This window comes from Sylvia atricapilla, chromosome 4 (genome assembly GCF_009819655.1).
Source record: "Sylvia atricapilla isolate bSylAtr1 chromosome 4, bSylAtr1.pri, whole genome shotgun sequence".
Taxonomy (NCBI): Eukaryota; Metazoa; Chordata; class Aves; order Passeriformes; family Sylviidae; genus Sylvia; species Sylvia atricapilla.
Window position 1 is genome coordinate 72,392,535 of NC_089143.1, and position 21,487 is coordinate 72,414,021.

At 39.2% G+C, this 21,487-nt stretch overlaps 1 protein-coding gene across 1 annotated transcript; it reads left to right on the plus strand.

Moving 5' to 3' along the window:
• Positions 1-1,699: 1,699 nt before the first annotated feature.
• Positions 1,700-21,418, plus strand: USP53 (ubiquitin specific peptidase 53). Its single transcript, XM_066318409.1, has 15 exons — positions 1,700-2,091; positions 3,821-3,913; positions 5,866-6,000; positions 7,080-7,193; positions 7,280-7,362; positions 7,672-7,777; positions 8,199-8,345; positions 8,923-9,072; positions 9,550-9,721; positions 10,339-10,488; positions 11,104-11,247; positions 11,632-12,358; positions 14,315-14,388; positions 18,947-19,058; positions 19,853-21,418. Exons 1-15 carry the CDS (start codon positions 1,948-1,950, stop codon positions 20,826-20,828), a joined length of 3,327 nt encoding a protein of 1,108 aa, XP_066174506.1. The 5' UTR covers positions 1,700-1,947; the 3' UTR covers positions 20,829-21,418.
• The last annotated feature ends 69 nt before the right edge of the window (positions 21,419-21,487 follow it).

The window sequence follows — 21,487 nt, forward strand, 5'->3', positions numbered from 1 at the left end:
GTCAGTTTCCAGCTAGGTTTCAGACTCCTTGCTCAGTGCTGCCACAAATCACACTTACTATCTCCAGTGTTATTAAATCAAATTACTTATGGGTGAGATACAGTAACATCAGTAAACAAACAGAACTCATCCTGTTGTTCATGGGGCAAGAGAGACTTTTGGTCGGGTTCCAGGTATTGATTTTATTTTCAAATACAAGCAAGTACCAATGTTTCCCTTAAATAAAGGGAGATGGTTTTAGGGGTGCAAGACTCTCCTGTAGGTATTTTTGAAGGCCACATATCCCAGCTGTACAGTATTAGAGAGCTGTAGAATGGTTTGGTCTGAATGTGGTGTTGCTTGTCCTGAGCTGAGCAAAGTTCTCGTCCAGTTTATACTGTATTCCAACTACACAATTAATTTTTGTTTTTTTAATGCTCCTCATTAATCTTGGTAAGTTTACACGGTGGAAAAAACTGTAGTGAGAAGCTGCAGGTTTTGAATTATACCAATATATCTTTAGTATGTTTGTGAAATCTAAGGTGAATATCTGTGAGGCCCAAATTTCACTCTTGTTCTGTTTTTCCCTTCTTCCTTTCCCACACATGCATTTCCCTCAGTTGTGTTGGTTTATTTAAATTTATTCTGTTCTGTGCTGTTCCTTCAAGCGTTTGTGTGGGTGATGTGGTAATGCCAAACCGACAGAATAATCCATTGTTGTGAGAGGATCATGGCTTGGGCTTTACATGTGGTTGTGGGGATGTTCTGGAAATGGACTCATTTAACCTTCAGCATGCTCCTTCAAGAACTGGAGAAACAACCCTTATTGCTGGAATTTGAAAATCTTGGAATTGCTTAGTGGGGCAGCAAGCAGAATGTTCCTGCATTGCTGTTAGCACTGTTTTTCTGGTTGCTTTGAGAATGCAGCCAGGTTAATGACACATTTATGTAGTGTTGAGTAGGCAGCTGTGTACTAGCTGACAATCCATCCATGAAATCGAAATAAAAACCAGCTTAGCTTTTTTTGAGTGTTGAATAAAAAGATTTATTTTTTGGTAATGTTTGTATTAGACTTGGAGATTCAAAGATGGAATAACTCATATATTAAATGGTCCTTTTATAAGATGTTGCTTCTTATTAGGAGAACCTTTACAGCAATTTTATTTTGGTTTTTAGAGATGTGTAAGAAATTAGAAGATAATAAATTATGATAGATAAAATAACTTAATTTTTATGCCTTAAAAACAATTTTAGGTGGTGATTTTTTTCTTCTCTTTCCTAGTTATTTCATCTTCCCTTTAGAGTTAGAGGTTGTTTTAGCCGTGATCTCTTTTCTAATTTAGAAGCTCTTTACCATTTTTTATTTTTTTAAAAAATAATTTCTGTTTCTTTCTTATTTCAGGCTCACTGGAAAGAGAATGAAATAAACATGGAGTCTTCTAAACTGGATTATATTTCACAGGTTACAGTTAGAAGTGAGAAAGAAGATGGAACAAAATGAGAGAACCAAAGTATAACACCTGACAAGGACTTTCCAGTTCTTTGATATATATATATATATGGACACACATATAAACTTTCAGTATAATACAACTAATGATTTATGGTAATACTTTATTGATATCCCTGGAAGAAGTCAGTTACTGTGCAACCTGCTTAATAAGAACTTGTACTCTAATGACTTTTAACATGTTTTCACCTTAACTGGATGCCGCTGTTTTCATTTTTTAAGACTGAGGGTTAAAAACTTTGTTCAGCTGTATTTTTACTGGTCCACTGATCCTGAGGGATGGCTCACAGCTGCACATGGAAAATGGACTTGAGCCCGTGGATGGTTACTACTACACAGAGTTGAATGGAATGCCATGACTTTAGAAATATTATTGTAGAACCACCTTCTTTGCCTTGCACCCATCATATCCTTAAATATCTAAGCGTGAACATTTTGATTATAAACGCTGAAAAATAATGGCATGGGTGAAATTCCTAAGGAAACCTGGGGGTAACCTTGGAAAAGTTTATCAGCCTGGAAGTATCCTGTCCCTGGCCCCTACGAAAGGCTTATTAAATGAACCTGGACAAAACAGCTGCTTTCTTAATAGTGCTGTTCAGGTAAGAGCAAGCTTCATCTGTTAAACATTCCTTGAACAGACTTTGCTAAGAGTGTGTGGGAAACAAAAATGGCAATTGTAGGAATAAGACACTGTATGAAGTTATTTTTTCAGCATTTAACTGTGAAGAATCGAGAGTATTAATACTTCATTTTGCACAGAATTTTATTTGCGCGTGTCAAGAATATCTGAAAAACTTCCCTTTTGTATTTGAAAATGTAGGAGTTAAAACTTTAAAACTTTCTGCTTAAATTTTAAAAGTAAAGTTTCTGTCAAACATAGCTAAATTGCTTCCAAAATCTATAACACTTTTTTATGTTGGGCAACTGTTACTACTTGTATTGACTATTTTTATTAAAATCCAGTTTTCTCAGAAGTAGCACATGAGCCTGTGATACTGGGGTGTGTCAGAATATGCACAGAGAGTGAGAGCTTTGATTCTAATCTTAAGAAAGATTTGTGGAATTAGAGTAGGAGATACACTTGGCACAAAAGAAATATGACTTGGAATTCTCCTTATAACAAGGTACTTGTTTTAATGCTCAGATTGTGGATCTGAATTTTTTTAAATTGTACAAAATTATTTCTCAAACTGGCAGAGGGCTTAATAGAGCCATAGACTGCCTAAAAATTGGAAGATTTAAAATTGGTGTGGATTTAAAGCTGGGAAATTAAAGCTGAGAAATATAGATAGCTGTGTGGTGTGTATGGTATCTATATGTATTTAAAATAGAAATGTACTGTAGTTTTTCTAGAGTCTTAGCTGTTTTGCATCTGGTGGGAGCAGCACGACCCATATTCTCTTGCATTTCTGCTATTTTCACTTAGGTGCTCTGTAATGAAGCCCTAAGTAATTTTTAGTTGTAGTTTTAGACAATCCTACAGCTTCACAACCCAGTGCTGTTTATCAAACAGTGGCAGATGGTTGGTGGCTGTCCTTTTACAGGGAGGAATGTGTTCCTTTCTTTCTTTTCCTTTAACCTCTGCTCAACCTTCAGAACTGAGCTTTGGACTTTCAGTTGCCGATGCATCTTATTTCATTTTAGCTTATATATTTATAGATAGGATATCTTTTTCCCCCTGGGTTTGCAGCTGTTGTCTTACTGTGCCCCTTGACAACTCATTTTTAGGGGTTTTATTTTTATTTTTTTAAGGGACGACTTTCTGAGCTGCTTCACTTCACGTGTACCCAAGACATTAGGTATTGAAAGCAGTGTGGTGTAGCCAATGCTGTAGGGTATTTACACAAATAAAAGGTAGAAACATACCTGTGTAAGCACCAGGATTATTTTGATCCGTGGAAAAACAAATGTATTTCAGCAATCTTTTTGATAAGAGACCACGAGGATATAATACTTTTATCTAGAGCTTTAAGGAAACTGCTACAATCCGTGTACAGAGTTCAGATTGCTGCTTGTTTCCTTGAGAGTACTTCAGCTCTTTCTCCAAAATACATTGTTTCAAAAAGTTTAAAAGACAGATCAAAATTTTAAGTGCTGAATGTAAAACTTTCATTTCCACTTTCATTATTGATTTAATTTCATTAAATTATTCAAATGAATGGAGAAAATCCACATTTTCTGCAGTAATGTTGGTACTTAATTTGTATGTAATGCGAAATAAAGAGCCAATTAAAATCTACTGTATGTTGTGTTAAACAAAGAACATTTGTTTAAAGAACATTTGTTTAAAGAACATCATCAAACTGATGACATGTTTTCTCTTTATAGGTATTATGGCAACTTGACATATTTCGACGAAGTTTAAGAGGTTTGACTGGACACGTGTGTCAAGGAGATGCCTGCATATTTTGTGCTTTAAAGGTAGATAAAAAAAAATCTGGAAAAACTATATTTCAAAATGAAGGAAAATTAAAAAAAAAATAAAAAAAATTCTGTATCATGCTTATCCCTGGGTGACCAAGTCATGCTTGTGTAAAGAAGCAATTTAGTTTTAAGGATATTTTTGACAGACGTTTGTAAGAGAAATATTTTCTTGTTTTTAAAGAAGAAATTTTGCAGGGTTCTGGGGTTTCCTAGAATGGTGTAAGTTATTTGTTTAACAGTACCTGTGATATTTAACTCCATTGCCTGTGTACTGACCTCAAAACAGAGTAGTTAATTCATTTGGAAGCATCTGTCCCCAGCTGTTCTGTACACTACTGGTTTTACTGTCTTGGCTCTTTGAGGAACTGGTTGAGTAATTCCGTTTGTTCTGTGTTCAGAATCTTGGACATTTTCATTTCCATGCAATATGTACACACTGGATGAGGATAAACAGTGACTTGTTTGTGACTTGGATGGATTTTTTGATTGGGTTGGGTTCTTTGGTGGTGGGGGTTCTTTTGTGTGTTTGTTTGTTTTTGGGTTTTTTAGGGGGGGGTCGTTTTTTGGGGGGTATTTTTGTGTTTTGGTTTGGTTTTTTGGGGTTTTTTGTGGTCTCAGGCTGTTTTAACCTTTCTTACCTGTTTAACAATTAAGGATATTTTATCTCTACCAGCCTCTCTTATAAACTAGAAGCATATCCAATAAATTCTGGGACTTGGACTATGCAGGTCAATAAACTGGGCATACCTGTCTGCACTTGTTGAGGCTTTTTTTATATAAAGATATATTGGATACCAAAAAAAATGACCTAGCAGCCAAAACAGGAAGTGATAAATGTTTTCAAAGCAGATCTGTTAAAAACTTCGTTTTGCATGTTCACATGGGGATAGTGGCTGTAATTTTTGTCAGTAGTCCCTGCTTTTTGTTTTGAAAGGGAAGATTAAATACTTGAGAGACACCCTGGAATGTGCCATGGTTAAAACTCTACTTTTTGTTATCAGTGGAACTTTGCATCTCTGTTTTATCTTTGCCTTCCATCCAACAGATTTTCACCATAGGAAGCCTATGTGAAGAATACATGTCCTTATTTATATTTTACATGGCTTCCTCTGATTTACTGTGTCTTGATTTTCCTCAGTTCTCCTTGAAGTTTGACTTAGATTTCTTGACTGGGGAATACACCTTTAAATATCTGCAAATCTGTAATTCATTTAATAGCTTTTAACTTTCAGTTCTTTCAGAATCAACCTCCTTTACTTGCTAAATGATGAGCTCACTTGGGTGGGAATCTGCCAAAAAGAAAAGTAGCAGCCAACTCTCTCTTCTGGGAAATGAATTAAAAACCAAGTGCAATTTATTATCATGTTCCAGAACTGCAGATATTGACCTTTTCTCTTGTGTTGTGTGCACTGGTTCAGCACTGAGCTAATTTCCTAGCAAGGATTATTGGCATTCTATCCAGTTTATGGGAGGTTTTTCATATCCATAATTTTAATAAAGATATACTCCCCTCCTAAGCTGTAAATGTTATATTATTTAGTGAATCATCAGTGATACTGCATTATGCCCTAAGAAATACACCCCATCCATAGACATGAGATACATATGGATGAACTGCTATTCCAGGGGCCAAATTAAAAAAAGCTGTATAATTACAGAACAGGGCTCATGTTGCCTCTGGGAGCTCAGGTCAATCACTTTTAGTTTTGTATTTTGTACGTTGTTGTTCTACAGGTTCAGTGTTTAGCTTGGTACCATAACTTCCTGTAGAGGAACCAGTCGCAGAATACAAATGTAGTAACTTGAAGAGAAAACAGTAATTTTGTAAGTTACCAGGGGTCTATAAACATTCTAAATATAAGTATTTCACCTATTTATTATGCACGAAACGATGGATCTGTGTAGCCAAGTGGTTAATGAAGCTAAGGGCCCGTTGCATTTCTTCCTAGGCAATCTTTTCCCAGTTCCAGCACAGCCGGGAGAAGGCGCTGCCGTCAGATAACATGAGACATGCCCTGGCTGAGAGCTTCAAGGACGAGCAGCGTTTCCAGCTGGGCTTCATGGATGATGCAGCAGAATGCTTTGTAAGTGCCCTCCTGAGGGTTGAGTAGGGTTATGTTAATTTAGGGGGTTGGGTAGCTCCAGGCTCATGGGGAGGATGCAAATAACATAATCCTGCTGAGCTTCTTGTGCCGGTTTAGGGCAATGGCCACATGGAGTAAGTGTCAGGTAAGGGGGATGGAAAATTTCTTCTTTGCTTTCCTCCCTTAACTCTGTAGCTGAAGCAGAGGAGGAGGTTGGTGAGGATGATGACTCTGAGTCATTCCTAGAAATATTTTGATGGAGAGAAAGGTTATCTCCTCAGGAGAAGCACCTATGGACTTGAATATATTGTCTGTTCCTTGAAGTACTGAGTCACCAGCTGTTGAAATACAATGGGCTACAACTGGCCAGCTCATTGCTGGATTTTGCTGCAGAAGAGATTTCTATTTTCTTACCCAGGAGTGAGCAAATACTTGAAGATATTGCTGTAGTTACTTTCTGCCTCAGTGTACTGTCCTACTAAAATACAGGAGCCACTGCTGTGGCCTTTAAAGGTGATTCCAGGTGTCTGGAGAACTCTGTACAGAACTCTGGTAAAGAGACCTTCCTAAGAGCTCTTGTGTTAGACAATGAAAATGTTCACCATAAAACACTTGCAGTATTAACCTTCAGACATGGATTTGAGGAGCAGGAAATATTGTTGCTGTTTCAGTTACTTTCAGCTTTGCACATCCTTTGGGAGTATCCACAAATTCATTCCTACCTGCTAGGTGTTTCTTCACATATGTAGGAAAATCCAGTGCAGAACTCAGTCAGGAGGCTGTTTGAGATCTTGCAGTCATGAAGGAGAGCCTCTTATTACTGCTCCATCTGTTCAAAATGCATTTGGACTCGTGAACTGATCACCTGTCTGATCTACCTGAATAGATTCACTTCTTCCCATTGCCGCTGGTATTTTTGGCAAAAGGAAAAAAATGGCCTTGCTGATTCAGGGCACAAACTCATTGCAGCCATAGAATTTGGAGCCAAGGGGCACAGTTGGAGTACTAAATTGTAATGTTCTTGATGTGTTCTGACTTCATCATTTCATCATTACATTTATTTTATTATTTTTTTTTAGGAAAATATCCTTGAGAGGATTCATTTCCACTTAGTGCCAAACAGTGAAACAGATATGTGCACTTCAAAATCCTGTATTTCTCACCAGAAGTTTGCTATGACGCTGTATGAGCAGGTCAGACCTTCATTTGACTTGTTTAGCAAACGCCTTATTTTCTCTTTCCTTAACAAAGAAAAACAAACGTGTTTTTATTTTTGTAGTGTGTGTGTCGCAGTTGTGGAGCATCATCAGATCCGTTGCCTTTTACGGAATTTGTGCGTTACATTTCCACCACAGCCCTGTGGTAAGAGCTTTTATTCTTGTTACTCATTTTTCTATGTACACTCTTCTAATAAAATGCAAAGCAGGCCAGAGAAAGGCTTTTAAGTGTTAAAAATTAACGTGTATTTTTTTGTTGCAACATATTTTTGAGATACTGTTCAAAAATAGCATTTGGATTTCAAAAGCAAGATGTAGCGAGGGCTTGACAAAGATTTTGTATTGCTACTGTTTTACCACTGTGTGTGTTCTTTTTAGTTATGCAGTACAGTTAATTGAAACCTGTTCCTCTTTAGAAGGGAGAGCCATAGGTAATGTAATTTAAATTTTGCAGTAATGAGGTAGAAAAAATGATGGAGAGGCACGAACGTCTCAAGCCGGAAATGTTTGCGGAATTGCTGCAGGCAGCAAATACTGCTGATGACTACAGGAAGTGTCCTGTAAGTAAACAAAAATGTTGCATTACTTTGGGATACAAGGGAGGACTTTTTAGGATATTAAATCAGGCTACAAGTATTCCTCTAATAGCAGGGTTAAGTGTTGTGTTGCTGCTTCAGAGCAGGCAGCTTAGGACAAACAAAGCTCTTACGCTTATGTTTTATTGTTCCAGTTACAGAGATTTGTTTTAAGGTGGTGATTGGATATAGAGGTTAAGCTGTAGTCTTCATCAAAGTGGTTTTATGATGAAGAATGTTACCCTTAAATTGTTGGAAACAAATACCATAACTACATTTTGGAATTAAAGATGTTGCAGGGTTGTTTTGTTAAACTAATTCTTGCGTAGTGCCTCACCTTTGGACTTCGAATTTTTAAACACGTTTATTTTCCTTCTCATCGTGGTTCTTCTTTCCTTTTTTCTAGAGTAATTGTGGTCAAAAAATAAAAATTCGTCGTGTTCTTATGAACTGTCCAGAGATTGTCACCATTGGTTTAGTCTGGGACTCAGAGCACTCTGATCTGACAGAAGAGGTTATGCGGAACCTGGCAACGCAACTTTATCTTCCAGGGGTATCTGACCTAAAACCTGCTCTTTGCTTTTTCTAGAATTTAATTTTACTTTTTATTTCGTGTCTGTGTGAATATATAAAAAACAGGAATATTCGCATGTGGTGTTTTATAAGCACGACTTAACTTTATGTAAAGTTTATATATTTATAAGTTCATGTCTACCTTTGCAGTTCTTTATAATGTGCTTCTTGATGTAGTTTCTGTGAGAGGAAAAAGTACTGTTGGAAATGTTTTGTCCCTAAGTACAATGATTAATCTGGGAGACTTCCTAGTTGAAAATTTAGGAATATAATTTTCAGTTTGAAATTTGTGGAATTATTCCAGAGCATTAATACCTTACTCCTTCAAATATAAAAAAAAAAAAAAAAAAAAAAAAAAAAAAAAAAAAAAAAAAAAAAAAAAAAAAAAAAGTTAAAATAGATGTAGTCAGTGCAAAAATCAGTATTTATGCTCAGGAAAAATTGTGTAACACAACAGGACATTAAATACCAGTTGCCTTGGTGAAATGTCGGTAGTAGGTCAGGAAATTGAGGCTGTGTTTGACACGTGTTTTAAAATACTGTAATCATTTTTGCAGCTGTTTTATAGGGTTACAGATGAAAATGCCAAAAACAGTGAGCTCTTTCTTGTGGGAATGATTTGCTACACGAGCCGACATTACTGTGCCTTTGCCTTTCACACGAAGAGCTGCAAATGGGTGCTGTTTGATGATGCTAATGTAAAAGAGGTAAGTATTGGCTTTATTCCTACCAGATTTTGGGGTCTTTTCTGGAGAGTGTTCTTCTGACACCAGTTGTTGAAGAAAGCCAAACAACTCTTTTATTTTAACAAACATTCAGTGTTGTAACTAATTTTTTTAAATTACCTTTAGAATTGGTTTCACTGCTTTATGGTTGTGCTTTACAAATGCTGAATGTTGTAGTGTTCATGCACTTGTCTGTTGTTGAATTTGTACTTCTTTTAGTGAAAAAGAAGATACTGGCAGCTCTATCTGTAGGGATGATGTTCTGATTTTTAGCTCATACAGTACTAGTTCTATCTTTTGGCTGCAATTTGTGTCAACCACAGTGCTAAAATGTTCTATCTTCATGTACATTTGGAATTGGCATTTGTTGTCTCTCGCTTCATGAATTACTCCTTCCATATTTGCGTTCAACACTGTTGATGATGTTTTGGGGTTTTGTTTTGCTGGTTTTTTTCCTAGATTGGAACAAAATGGAAAGACGTGGTGTCCAGGTGCATTCGGTGTCACTTCCAGCCATTGCTGCTATTTTATGCTAACCCAGATGGCACAGCTGTGTCTCCAGAAGATGCACCAAAGCAGATTATTCACTGGTCTCAGTGCAAGGCAGCAGGAGGAAATGGGGAAGACCTGGGTAATTAGATGTATCTTGGGTTTTTTTGATAACAGTATCAGCTGTATTTCTGGAATGGGGATTATGAAGGAGAAAAATTGGATTGGCCGCTTTGTTCTGAAATACTTTTAATCAATCATTATCTAAAGAGTCTCAGAAGAAAAGAGAACGGTGTCTATACTCAGTATTAGACCTGTTAATAAGGAGATACAAATTGAGGGTAATGGGAAAAAGAATCCAATCTTTTGGTCCTGTAATTTGTATTGCTGCCTCAGGTTGGCTTTTTAAATTTAATGCTAAGCATAACTTACAAGGAACTTAAATAAAAGGCAAATTGCATTTGACATGCTATTCTTTACATCATGTGTAGCAATAGAACATAGATTACTTCAGGGAGCAAAAAACTGAGGACCTTGTTTCACTGCAGGATACCACTATAAATATGGCAGTATATAAAATATTACAGAACCTTATTGCCTGGTATATTGAAATGTAGTGTGGTTTTTGGTGATGTTTCTCTTCAGGCTTTTAAATTCACAATTAAAACCTTTTTTGGTTGTTTTTTTTTTTTTTAATTTAGATTGAAAATTTAAAATTGGAAGCCTTTTATTTCTAAAGATAAATATGTTGTTTGACAGGATTTGAAAAGCATTCTGCTGTTAAATCAGACCATGTGAAAGAGAATGGAATTGGAGATTCCACTAATCAAAGGAGTAATAAAAAGCTTCAGCCAGATAATCCAGCATTCAGTAGAAACCATATTCAAGCAAGTGGTGGTAGAGGTCCAGGTATGTAGTCCCTACTTCTCCCTCTCCAGAGAAAAAACCAGACATGTCTTTTTATGAAATATTTCATTTGATAGCATTTCAGGTGGGTTCTAACCTCAGGACTAGAACTACTTCTAAGGGAAAAGAAATCCATCATTGGCTCAGTTGTTATTCAGAGACTTCTTTTATGTTTAAGTAATATCTGAGTATCTGCTGTGGAGTGTTAAGTTTCCAGAGAGAGCTGTAAATGCAGAATATTTAATACCTTTGTTATTCTTTAGCTGAAGTGGCTCTTGAGGCCTTGTTCCATTTCTCAGGCTTTCCAGTGATGTTGCTGATTAACAGGTACATTAGTGACTTGAGGCTGAGGTGTGGCTCTGGGTCTCTGGCTTCTTGAGGAGCCCTTTTCCCCAGCAATACTGTGTTATCAGCATTATTTGTAGCCCTGTATGTTAAGTGACTTGATCTTATGGTTGGAAAGAAATATCACTTTGTTAGTCTGTATGAAATGATTGATTAGTCAGTTTAAGTCGTCCTAACAGTAAAAATGAAATCTTGCTGTCCATAAATACGTTTGTGGGTTTTGGTGATGAATTACTTTGAGTAATGATGTTTGACAAGAAGTATTTTTTGCAGCCAAGTTAGGATACACTGAACAAAAGGACAGGCTAAAGGATTTATCCAGAGAGTGTGCCCAGAAAGCTGCTGACATGAGAAACTTCACATCCTTACGGAAAGATGTGGACAGAGGACCAAGGAAAGAGTCTGGGAGACAAAGAGGTAAGTTTTAAAAATATCACCAGACAATCGATGGATTAAATAACTCTTTGCATCGATGCTGCTCGTGCAGATTTTTTTTCTCCTTTTGAGAGACTACACTGTGAGATTAGGCTTTCCCAGTTTTCAGTATTCTGAAATACATACTGGATTTGTGGGGATACTGTAAGAAATATTAAACAATATCAGTTAAATGACTGCTTCCACCCTGGAAGTGTTCAAGGCCAGGTTGGATGGGGCTCTGAGCAACCTGGTCTGGTGGAAGGTGTCCCTGCCTGTGGCAGGGCAGCTGGAACTGTGACAATCATTAAAATCCATTCCAAGACAAATCTGTGAGAGATCAATGAGAACTGTAATGGAGCTTTTTCTCCTTTTTGCTCTCGTAAGACTTGGCTGGGGAAGAGCGCTCCAGTGGCAAGGCGGGGTCTCCTCCGGTGGGGAATGGACTGAGGCACTGCGCGGATCAGCGGCTCTACGGCAGCCAGGGAAGGGGCCCCTACAGGCATGAGAGCCAAGCACCTCAGCAGGCAAAGCTCTCTGCACACCTGCTGGCACCAAACAGGCCAGAGCCTTTCCCTGCTGGGGAGAAACCGGCGCTCAGGACACGGGCCGACGGCGTCACCGGCTACGACACGGACACCAGCCAAGACTCCAGGGACAAAGGCAGCAGCAGGAGCAGGAGTAAAGGGTGGAAACCAATGCGAGAGACACTGAATGTAGACAGCATTTTCAGTGAGACTGAGAAAAAACAGCACAGCCCAAAGCACAAAGCAAACCCCAGCAGTAAATCTAAGCACGAGAAGGAGCGGAGCTTTAACCACTGGCCGAAGGAGAGCCAGATGCAGAAGGGTTTAATGACTATATATGAAGATGAGACAAAACAGGATACAGGAAGTCGAAGCTCCCTGGATTCTGAGGGAAAAGGGAATGCTGAAAAAGGCAAAGGATTTGCAGAGAGGAAAATCCATGGTGATAACTGGCAAATTCAGAGGACAGAATCTGGGTATGAAAGCAGTGACCATATCAGCAATGGATCTGCAAATCCAGACTCCCCTGTTATTGAAGGAATCAATGCAGCAGATGCCAAGAATGTGAAGGAAAGTCCTTCCTGCAGGTAATGCTAGTGCTCTTAGAGATGGCATAATTTGTATTTATGGAAAAATAACCTGTTCTAATGTTTGTGTATTCTTCAAAACCACCCAGGAAAACATGCTTTGAAACTTGCTTGAAGTCAGGTATGTGGAAAGCTAAAGTGTATCTAGAAATAAGGGTGTGGGCAATTAAGTGTTCAATTTACCTTCACTCTGGTTTCTCTTTGGGAGGCACTGAGCCAGTTATTGAGGCACTGAGCCAGAACTGCTGAACCCTGCTGAGGGGCAGGGTGTGTTCGTTTGTAGTAATTGTTGCACTTCTTTACTTACAAGATTTTTAGACTGTGTAATTTTCCATCTGTAATGGAATAACACTGTGTCTGTATTAATGACACCTGTAACACTGGTGCAGGCCCTGACAAGGAGATGGGAATGGCAGTAGGTGAATCTTGGGTGCTGTTACCAATCACAGTGCAGAAATTCAGTCTAGGTCACCTGAGATACATGTTGGTCACTTGGTAATTCATTGACCTGTCTGAAATAAAGCTTTGCAGAAAAGCATAAAATTACCGAAGCTGGTTGGACTTGATGATCTGAAGAGGTCTGTTCCAACTTAAATTCATGTGATGCTTGAGACAGAAAGTTATAATCCTTCCACATGCAGTTTTCAGTATTGAGTATTTACAAAGTGTATGTGGAATGTAGATCCTTCTGAAACCCGTTCATTCTTCTTTCAAATCTTGTTTGTATCCATAAAATGGAAGAGCACAGTTGGGAGCCCAAGCCTGGTCTCTTTGATAGATCTAGTTTGCTAGATCCAAGCAATTTTTTCAGACCTGTATCTCCATGGCAGCTTATTTCACAGGAAAAGAGAATGGCAAATAGCAGGACAGGAAAGGGCCTTGACCTTTCTCCCCTTTGTCCCACTCTTTCCCTCCCACCAAACTGTACAAAATCCCACTGTGCAACAACCTGGTGGGCTTTTATTGGTTAGTGACACAACTATGTATAAAGCTACTCCAACTCCTGGTTGTATTTTCAGTGTTTGATGGTTGCCTCAAACAGTGATTTTGCCCAGTTGAAACTGTCTCATTTTTCAGCATTCCCAAGGGGCAGTGGGGCACCCAAATGTGTCACTTTGTGAGAAAGAATAGGCTAAATTTCAAACAGTGCAGTTCATTAGGAAGCTGCTTACATTTTTGTTTAAACATTTGTCAAAGAGAGAAAGAAACATACTTTATCAAAATACAACTGACTTCCTGGGACTTTGAGAAGGGCTTTATATGACTGGTAATTTCAACTGGCTGGCAATTCCTACTGGTTCCCTGCCAACCTTTCAGACTCTGTCTCATACCCTCTCCCCCAAATACAAATTAATTACATGACAGTTCTTTTAGAAAGAAAAAGAAATTTTTTTTTCTTTTGGAAAAAAAAGCTGGTTTGTTTTTAACTCCATTCTTCATGTTTCTTTCAGTATTTGCCTCGTTTTCCTGTCCTTTCAATAACAGTGGGGTTTGTTTGGGATTTTTTTTTAATTAAACATTTGCCTCTGTGTATCTTCTTCCCTGCCTTACTCTTGTGGAAGGTAGAAATTGGCAGGGTGTTTTTCAGCTCCCTGTCTGGATTAGTAATGCATGTTTTCTGCTTACCTAACCCAGCAAGATTTAGTAAATCCTCTGATTTTTTTTTTTTTATCTCCTTTTGGGTTTGTAGCTGTGATCTTCCAGGTTTTGTTTCCAGTTTGAGGGTAAAAAAATTAAATAAAAAAAATATGAATGAGATACCAAGTGGCAATCACAACTTAGAATAATATTTGTTAACGAAACAAAGACTTAATGAATAGCAAACTATCAGATTAGGAAAATGGGCAAGATGAAGGTTGGTTAACTGGTTACACTGACTTAAGATATTGATACCTACAAATAAATTGGATTAGATGATCAGTGGTGTCTGTGATCACATATGTGCTTCTTTTACAGTGAACAGAACTTGCCACCCAAAAAAGCTGACTGTGTGGTACATTCAGTACCCCAGCAGAACAGGAGCTTCCATGGTAAGAACCCATATAAAAATTACGTTTTCAAAAGCTGTTTAGATGTACCAGAATTTCCCTTTCTCCCAGCCCCAAAACCCAAAGAACCCTAACAGAGATGACATGGTGTTTTGGTTCACTCCCTGTGGTTTCCCCAGAAGCTTTTCTAGGAGATTTTTTGGTGGATGCTAAGCAAGACTTTTTTTTTTTTTTTTTAATGTCTGGGTGGACTGTGGCACCATTTGTTTTCCTCCTAGATATGAAAGCAGTATCAGGAAGAAACACTTGTAATAAGGAAGTCCACTTCCTTTTACATACTAATATGTCTGCCGGGGTTTTATAAAGTTGATAAATGCCTTGGCATATAAATATTATAGGTCAGCCTGAGGCCAGCCAAAATCATTATCTGCTGTTGCTGAAACAATGGGAGTGTGCTTGTACAAAGAGGGGCAATAAATATTAGGCCACTTCCTCAGGAAACATTTGATTATTATAGATATCATACTTCTTTTCAAATAATGTATAGTATAGTTTCTCCGAGGACTTAAAGTGGGGGTGTTGCCACAGCACTTAGACCTTTTCTGTCCTTACTCGAATTTGGTGCAGAAAGAGAGATAATTTGGTGTTTGCCTATTTTGACAACACAAAGCAAACAAAAAAACCACCACCACCAAAAGAGATAAACACCACCCCCTCACCCCCCCCCCAAAAAAAACCCCAAACAAACAAAAAACAAAAAACAAAACAAAACAAAAAACAAACAAAAAAAAAAAAAAAAAACAAAAACAAAAAAAAAAACCACAAAAAAAAAAAAAAAAAAAAAAAACAAACCCACCCAAACCAACAAAAATTAGTAGCATGGAATGCAAAGGTCTGGTTTTGCATGAGAGTTTTTCTGCTTTAGTTCTATACTAGACCATTCGTACCAAGCACAGTTTGATACAAAAAAGGGGGAAAAACACTATTAAAAATACTTAAAATACTCTTTAGACATGAAAAAGAGTGGGTTAAAGCAATGGACTGTTCTCTGGAAAGAGTACCTTAAAATACTTCCAGTTTTCAACATGCATCCTGCATTTTCTTTAAAAAGGTATATTGATTCCATGTGATCCTCCAAGACATCATAAAGAAGTTGATGATTGGATCACACCTATTCAGTTATTCTCATTCAGTAACTAATTATTAAATAGCTTCCTGTAAAAAATGCGTGTATTTAGCTCCATTTTGGGAAATAATACTCCTAATGGAAGTGATCAATGGACCAAAAAGAGATCTGAAGAATTTGATAATTGTACATGTCTGTGGGCTTAAAGATTTCTTTGGACTCGGTTTTTGGGTTGTCAAAAAGTGTGTCAGGACACCTTTGGGCAGGACAGCAGCAGTCATTTACAGGTCTCAGTGTTATTACCTTGTGCTCCAGCTCTGAATACTACAACGAGATGTGGATTGGTAGGTAAATACCAGACAGGCTCCCAGAAAACAGACTCTAAAAAACAAATGCTCAGTCCTTGCTGAGAGAGGAATGGAATGTAAGGGATCTTTGTCAGGCTCTCATGGCAACTCCAAAACAATATGTCTGAGTGGTTTTTTTGTGTGGAAAACTTCTTATGGAAATAATGTTGGGCTTCTAATTATGCCCACAGTTTGTATAACTCTGCTTTACCAGCTCCTTGTTCTTTACTGGAGCTGAATGAGGCTACTGTTCAGCACTTGAGGAATTCTGTCCCTGACTTACAAAAATAAACTTATTGTCAGGACATTGTAAAGATAGAAACACTGGATCACACAGCGATTGGGAGAGCAAATGGTGCTCCTTACACGGGCACTAAGCAGTGGATAACTGCAGTACTGAAGCAAAGGTCCCTCAAGGCCAAGCCCTAAATTGTGTGGTCAGATTTTGGCAGGAAAATGTCAATATTGAGTAAGCAGATGTAGTATCCGTGATTAATATTAACCACTTGGTGTTTCTGAAGTTTGAACTTGATAAGCTGTGGAGGCAGAATTCCTCTGAGTATAAAGAACTTGAGGCATGAGCAGTGTGAGGCCAAAATTTCCAACCTCATGTTCTGCAAGTTAAAGAAAGATTACTAATTTTGATGGCTTTCCCCATTGCTTTTTAATGGTTCTCCTGTTGTTCAGTTTAATAGCATGAGACAACTCAAACTGAAATCTAGAATCATTCTGAAGATCTGGTTAGAGTGTGAAGAAGAATCCAAATTGCCTTTGCTTAGGTGTCACTTCAGAAAACCCCACCAACCAGCCATAACTCTGAAAAAGGCAGCTCATATGCTTAGGAAAACTGTACATTTATAGAAATAATTTAAAACATGCAACTGCTTTTAAATCTAGTTCTTACCCTTACGGTGCAGTCAATGTACATTGATGTCACGTTTAAAGAAATGAGTAGAGAATTAAAGCTTGTAGCTGCTTAGTTTACTTACCATGAAATAGAAACAAATAAATCCTTTACTGGAGCGTCTTGAAATGATGAAGTAAAGATACCTACGCAAGGTTTTGCAACTGAATGTTGCTCCAAAAGTAAAGTTTCTAGAATATAAGGATTTATTTTTTTTTTTAATTAAAGAAGATTGGTCACTGTATTTCAGAAATAACACTCCTTTTTGGACAAGTTATAACATGCTTGCTTCCTTGATTGACAGGTTGTTTCCAAACTTCCAAATTTCCAAAACTTATAATAAATTTGCGAGTAATTTCAACTGAATAGAGAAAATACCTGGACTAAGAGAGAGAGATCTGCTACAATATTTGTTACAATAATTATTACACTTTGTTTTTGGGTTTTTTATTGACAACTTAGAAAAGATTAAAAAGCAAATCCAGGAATTGTGCAGCTATAACCTATAAAGAGGAAGTTGAATTTAACGTGGAGTTGAGTTTTTGTTGGAGGTTTTTGTAGGGGTTTTGTGTTTATTTCCGTTTGGGATTTTTTTCCCCACAGAAGCTGGACTTGGCAGATTTTTGCACATGTGTCAATGGAGATATGAGACAGGACCTACCTGTGGGCTTTGTCCTACTGGTAGATTGGATGTTAATCTCTTGAAAATCTGCATTGACTACCCAGATATGAAAACAGATGCCTGTAAATCTTAAAAGCAGGCCGGTTGATATGTCAGAACACAATTACCTTTCATTTATTGCTCACCTCTTAAGGACCCATGGATAAGCCTGCCAGGCTCCAGCTGAGCAGGGCTCTTGTGTCCCATATTTAGGCTTGCAGAGAATGTGGAGCCAGAACTCCCAATGGAGTGGACGTCTGGTTTTAACCGTGCATGGCTGTGCTGTCAGCAGCAGGGAAAATAACACGTCTATTTTTAAGCTGGCTGGAATTCCGTGGGCACGGAGCACCTGGCGCGGCTGGATGTGCCCGAAGGAGCCGCTCCTGGCCTGTGCTGCCTTCTCCTGGCACTGCCCCCAGAGCCTGGGACTCCTCCACAGGCCTCTGCTGCCCGTGGTCTTGAGCAGAGATTTCATGTCTTTACGTCTCACATCAGATAATGACTGTCAAAACGAGAATCACCAAACAGCAACACCCAAAGTTTTCAGTTTAGTTCTGCTCCAGTGTTAGGGTTTTGGCTCACGGGTTCATGAGTCTAAAGTTCCAAGACTTTAAATGCTTAAACTTAGGGAAACAACAAGTGAAGTAGGCGTAGCAGTCTGTACATAGACAAAAGATGCCATTGTATTAATAGTAATAATGATAAAAATAAGAATCCATTCTTTTGAGTGGCTTCAGAGCAGGTGACTGATATTAATGGTCATGGTGTGATAATCATGGCCCTGGGAAGAGTTGGAGTACCTATCTCTAAACAAACAGACTGCTGCTTCTCACTTGCCAAGGGAGTGTTCTATTCTATGTGGTGTTGACACAAATACTTCAACGCTTCCCTGATTTCCTGCTCACTAGGACCTGCCTTGTTCACAACTTGTGTGTTTTCAGGGAATGTTTCTTTGCCTGGGAATAAAAAGAGCTTCTGGAATGGGAGTGCAGTAGTGCTGGCCCAGGCACACAGTGCTGTGTGTTTGGGGCACGTGGGTGACAGTGCCCTGTGTCTGCCCAGTGTCACTGTGAGCCTTAAGGTCTGCTCTGGGGTTTGAGCTGTTAAAACCCACAGACAACAGAACAACCTAAGCCACCCCCAGTCTCTGCATTCCACTTAATTATTGTAACACAAAACGGATTTTTACAAGTCATAGTTCTTATTTTGTAATTTAAATGGCTTTGAATGTTTGAATAAACAGCCTTTTAAGAAAGGCTTCCTTTGAAAATGTGCTTTTAGGCAGATTAAATATTAGGGTGATCTTGAAAACATGTCTACAGGACTTCAAAATTGTGATAATTACCTGTTTTCTGGTAACAAGAAAACGTAGAAAATTTCCTCCAGATTCTAAGATCTGACCTTCCACGACAGATTATCTTCATAACGGGTTTTTTTTTATTAATCTCAAATCTTGAAAGAGATTGTCCTGTTGTATTTTGTTTGTTTCTGTGTTCTCTGAGGAATTACAAAAAAGGAATTGGATTGTATATCTGTTAATTTTGAAATATTTTATTTTCTAGCCCCAGATTTGAGGAAAGACCAGATCAGTTCTGAAGCTAACTACAGACCTCATCCTCATGTTGGCTTCCCAACAGAATTACGTTTGCAAGTGCCCAGTCCTCCAGTAAAGAGGTAACCAGTGCTGGCATATTCCTCTGTAATAGTTTAAGAAATACTGATTTCTCTTATGTCACAATGATCAGTATGAAGCACTTAAGGCCCTCAATATTTTTGACAGGCAAATCCTTTTGAATCTTGCATGATTGATGGGTCTAAATTCTCTCTGTCTTTAATTTTGATGCTGACAGTGTCACCAAATAGCTTAGAGGGTTTGAAACCATCTTACCAGAAACAGAGGGATTTAATGTTTTTCTGTTTGGAATTATATGAAACATGCAGGGATTAACCAATTTGTGGTTAGTGCAGTCACCCCATAAAACTTTGAAAAGTTTGTCTGGAAGGGGGGAAAAAGTTAATTTGTGTTTAGAAGTTACTGCTGTATCTTCTTGTTTCTAATATGAACTCTAGGTGCTCAGTATCTATAACAGTATATATAACAGATAAAAATCAAGAATCTAAATACAAAATTATCAACTTAAAGTAGCATCCAGTATTTGAAAAATGGATGTATCAGAGTCACAAGGATGTTTAGAAGAGAGCAGAGGTCATATTTGATGTGGTCCTGAATGCTGAAGGAATTTCTCTTACCTTCTTGGGGCACATTTGCATTTCAAACAGAAGAAACTCTGGAGTAATTTAATACAACTCAAACTCCAAGGGCTGTGTCCTATTGAACAGATCCCAATTCTCTTGCCAGTTTGAATCTTTCAGCAGTTTACCAAGGCTGTGTTTGAAAACGTCCCTGTTCTCCAAGCCTTTTCCTATGTTTTACGGATACACATACCCTGCGTGGTTTTGTATTTCAGAGCTGAAATGCCCGAGACCACCAGGAAGATTTTCCCATCGTCAGCCCTCCAGCCAGTTGTCAAGGAGATTGTGAAGTCAGACAGCAAGAAGAAGGCAGAGGAGCCCCACCCCTCGGAGTGGCTCCCCGTGGACAGGTTGGAGAAGGTGACCGTGCCGCTGCACGGTGCGGACGGCGTGTCCCACCCCTTCCCAGACACTGCCTGCGGCAGGAAGCCCCTCCACAGTGACCTTGCCCTCCCTGCCCAGCTGCAGCCCCATCCCACACGAGGCGTGTCCCATCACACTCCGGGCCCCAAGGTGGGGCTGGTGCCCTGTGCACATCAGAACCTGCTGCCCGCCCCTCCCGGCGAGCACCTGCTCCGGAGAGCAGATCCCCTCTGGGTGCCTGAAGCCGTGTACCAGAACGTCCCTCCCCCCTTACCTCCAAAGAAATATGCTCTCAGCACTTCGGCAGGCTCAGAGAGTAACTCCGTTGTGGATGGAAAGTCAGTGGAAGCGCTGCAAAATAACCCTGTAAGGCAAATAGGTGCACCTTCAAAGTCTGCATCAGAAGCAGGTGCGGTCCCAGCCGAACAAAGGCTTAGAGAACCCTTTCCAGGGAACGAAGTGTTTGTTCATAGACTGGACTCTCCACCTCGCCCATCGCTGAACGAGTTCTGGACCATGTCTGAGAACATGCTGAAGAAAGGATCTCGTCACACGGGCCCCAGCCCTGGCTGTGTGGATGGGCACGACAGCGTGTCCCTGACCACTTACTTCTCAGTAGACAGCTGCATGACTGACACCTACAGGCTGAAGTACCACCAGAGGCCCAAGCTGTATTTCACAGAGAGTGCAAGCTTCCACAAGGAGAAGCCTCCTCCAGCGGCTGCAGTAGATGTGAATGCCACATACCCTGCCACTCTGGAGCCCAGGCATCCCAGCCCCGAACAGAGGTACAAGGCAAATGCGGAAGGAATACACTGCAGTCGATAGGTTCTTCGAGAAACTCGCACCTGGACGTGACTTTGGCATCTCGTGCAGTCTGTAAGGGGGCACAGCCTCACATCTGTGTGTGTGTGTGTGTGGGGATAACCAGGTACCCGGCTGGCTGGACTTGTTTGGGAGCTGTGACTGTTCAAACAAATATGCAAACAGAGGAGAAGAGGTGCTAAACTTGTGGTTCTTTGATTTGTTACTCTAGTTGCCTTAACGCTTACCTCTGTTACTCAGCTTGTCTTCAGTTGGTATGTGGCCCCTTGGGGCGTGCACACCTTGCCGCAGCGGGGCCGGCTGAATGTTACTAATCCTGTAAGGTCTGCTTTAGCTGCAGCGTCAGAAGTGTTCCTTCAGACTCTGGTCGCTCTGTTCTTAGACTCACAAAAGGGATGAGCATGCTACCACAACTAATGCAGCACATGTAGCCGTAACAGAGCAGTATTTGTCCTCACAGGTAGCAGGAGGTGACATGGTTTTTTTTCAACCAGTGTCTCTCAAGAGTCTGAGTTTTCACAAACCTTCAAGTGTCTTTAATGCAAGTTTACCCAGAGGATTTATTTTTTATTTGAAAAGCCTTAATAATAATAATAATAATAATAATAATAATAATGATAATATTTAAGAACCATTTTGGTTTGCAAATGTTAAATAAGACT

Excerpts from the sequence above, each read along its gene's own strand:
- USP53 (XM_066318409.1), top strand. The coding sequence starts at position 1,948 with ATGGCATGGGTGAAATTCCTAAGGAAACCTGGGGGTAACCTTGGAAAA. Across the intron at positions 2,092-3,820 it reads TTCTTAATAGTGCTGTTCAG|GTATTATGGCAACTTGACAT; the intron begins GTAAGAGCAAGC and ends TTCTCTTTATAG. Across the intron at positions 8,346-8,922 it reads CGCAACTTTATCTTCCAGGG|CTGTTTTATAGGGTTACAGA; the intron begins GTATCTGACCTA and ends TCATTTTTGCAG.